At 34.8% G+C, this 2,529-nt stretch overlaps 1 protein-coding gene across 1 annotated transcript in view; it reads right to left on the bottom strand.

Annotated features, from left to right (window-relative positions):
* LOC126513566 (olfactory receptor 5W2-like) overlaps nucleotides 1-767 on the bottom strand; it is a 3,521-nt gene extending 2,754 nt beyond the window's left edge. The window contains exon 1 of the mRNA XM_050162002.1: nucleotides 1-767. Within this exon, the coding sequence (XP_050017959.1) occupies nucleotides 1-761 (761 nt within the window). The 5' untranslated portion in view covers nucleotides 762-767.
* Between the last annotated feature and the right edge of the window lie 1,762 nt (nucleotides 768-2,529).

The following is a 2,529-nucleotide window of genomic DNA, read 5'->3' as shown; positions in this document are numbered from 1 at the left end:
GTCCCCTGGAAAATCCCAACTGCAGTCAGGTGGGAGGCACAGGTAGAGAAAGCCTTGGAACAACCCCCAGCAGAGCTGATCTTTAAAACTGAGGAGATGATGTAGCAGTAGGAGATAAGGACCCCCAAGATGGTGCTCAGTTCAATGAAACCAAAAAGGGTGAACAATACCAGTTCATTGACCTGTGTATCAGAACAGGAAAGTAATAAAACAGCAGGAAAATCACAGAAGAATTGATTAATATATGTAGAGCCACAGAAACATAAGCTGAATGCCAATGAAGTATGTATCAAGCCGTCTACAGTTCCCAACAGATAAATTCCAGTTAAGAACTGGTAACAAACTCTACTGGACATGTCCACAGCATACATCAGAGGGTTGCTGATGGCTTTGTACCTATCAAAGGCCATCACTGCCAGAAGCATGCACTCAATATCTATAAAGACACATACTAATAAGAATTGCAGGAAGCAGGCTACAAAGGAGATTGGATTATTCTCTGTGAGAAGGTCCAACAGCATCTTTGGTCCCACTGCGGTGGAATAGGATAAGTCAGAGAAGGCAAGGTGGCTGAGGAAGAAGTACATTGGTGTATGAAGCTGGGAATCCATTCTGATCAAAATGATCATTCCAACATTTGACAGCAGAATAATAAGATAAACAACAAGAAACACAACAAATAAAACTGCTTTCATGTCAGGGTTACGGGAAATTCCCAGGAGAAAAAAGTCGGGTAATAAAGAGCAGTTTTCCATTTCCATTCTTCTTTTTTCATGGTCTAAATGATTACAAAAATTTTCAGTGTCATGATATATTGGACTTTTTATTTCTCAATATGGTACTGTATAATAAACTCAGGAAAATGTAATATAATTACTAAATGGAAAAAAAGAATTGAAGGAGGCATAGAAGAAATGAAAATAAAAATATGGACACTTAGAAATGCAAACAAAAAATCTTTATACATATGACTAACAATTCCCTCAACTATGTTAAAAATAGGCCACACATAAGGGATAGACTCTTACATTGCATAACATGTAAAACCCAAATTTATTCTAGCCTTAATATACTCAATCCAAGTTTGAGACAAAAGTAGGTTAAATATAAAAGAATGTAAAAGGATATCCAATGCAAAGTTTAAAAAATAAGGACAGCAGGTGATGATCAATGGTTGAGCAGTTCCCTACAAATATATAACTCTGATCTCAGTCTTGGCAACACAGAAGAGGAAGAGTATGACAGTTGTTTTAATGTTAGACAAATCTTAGAACTCGGAATATAACTAAATTAAAAGGATCAAGTCAACAAGAAGACACAATATGTCTGAAAACTCCATTACATAACTACAAAGTTTGGAGATACATGGAACAAAACAAAGAGAATTAATAGCAGGAACGTAGAGATGCATAAGACTCCGTGTACAAAACAAATGACTCCTAGTGCCTAGGAGACAAGAAGATACAAGAATCCAGACAGATTTACAAAAGCAGATTGATGTTATTAAGTTACTGATTTGATCTAAAATGTTGACACTTCCTGCCCATCTGATAGCAGAATATGATTGCTTTTAATACACTGATGAGGGCTCAACTGATAGGTGGAATTGTTATTATTGTAGACAGAGAAAAAACACACAGTGTGTCATTTTACAGCTTCTTAAAGTGTGGATCACAGCACATATTCTTGTCCTGTAACTGAATCTGGGGGACAAACAGAATTTGTCAAAAAAAAAAAAAAACATTTTTTGAATGTGCAACAACAACAAAAACTGATTTAAATTAAATGGACAAAGCATCTGGGTTGTTTCTAGCATGGCTCTCCCACGTTGTGTCCATGATTTCACTGCATCCTTGACTCTGAAACATGCCCACTCTGCACAGTTTGATATCACATCACACAAGCCAACCGTTGCTACCCGACACAACTTGACTCAGATTCAGGATGATTGTAGATTATGGATTTTAGTATTTTTATCTTACACAGGAAACATTCTGTTCTAATAGAATGATAATGTTTAATTATGCAAAAGCTTTCTCAATATTTTCCTGTCATTCCTCATCACATAGTCATGAATTCATACATTTAGAATTATATTGCTGTAATGTTTAATTCTGAACATATCCTATGTAAGTTGTTCATGTACATTTTGGAAGTGATCATTAAATGAATTTTGGCTTGGGGTTAGTACAGGATGTCCCAACCACCTAAGTGGCCATTTTGTACTATGCATTTATGTAAAGTATTTTCAGCAATAACAAAATCAAAATATCAATCAACACTAAAAAATGTTGATGAGGCTTTACATACTTTGGTGTGAAATATTCAGTCATGATTTAAGTAAATATATCACCTAAAAATGAACTAGCATTCTCATGTTATCAGTATGGAAATTTGCTTCCATCTTTAATAAATGGTAAAGATTATGTATATTAAAATATCATTCTAAAATATATTTTATTATATAACTATTTTATTTACTTATAGGCATGTAGTCATATGCATTTTTTCCTGGTCAGAGGAGGTCAC

This window comes from Alexandromys fortis, unplaced genomic scaffold, assembly GCF_014885135.2.
Source record: "Alexandromys fortis isolate MF-2015 unplaced genomic scaffold, M_Fortis_MF-2015_v1.1 scaffold_105, whole genome shotgun sequence".
Taxonomy (NCBI): domain Eukaryota; kingdom Metazoa; phylum Chordata; class Mammalia; order Rodentia; family Cricetidae; genus Alexandromys; species Alexandromys fortis.
Note: the sequence above shows the minus strand (reverse complement) of the source record. Positions and strands in the feature narration are given on the sequence as shown.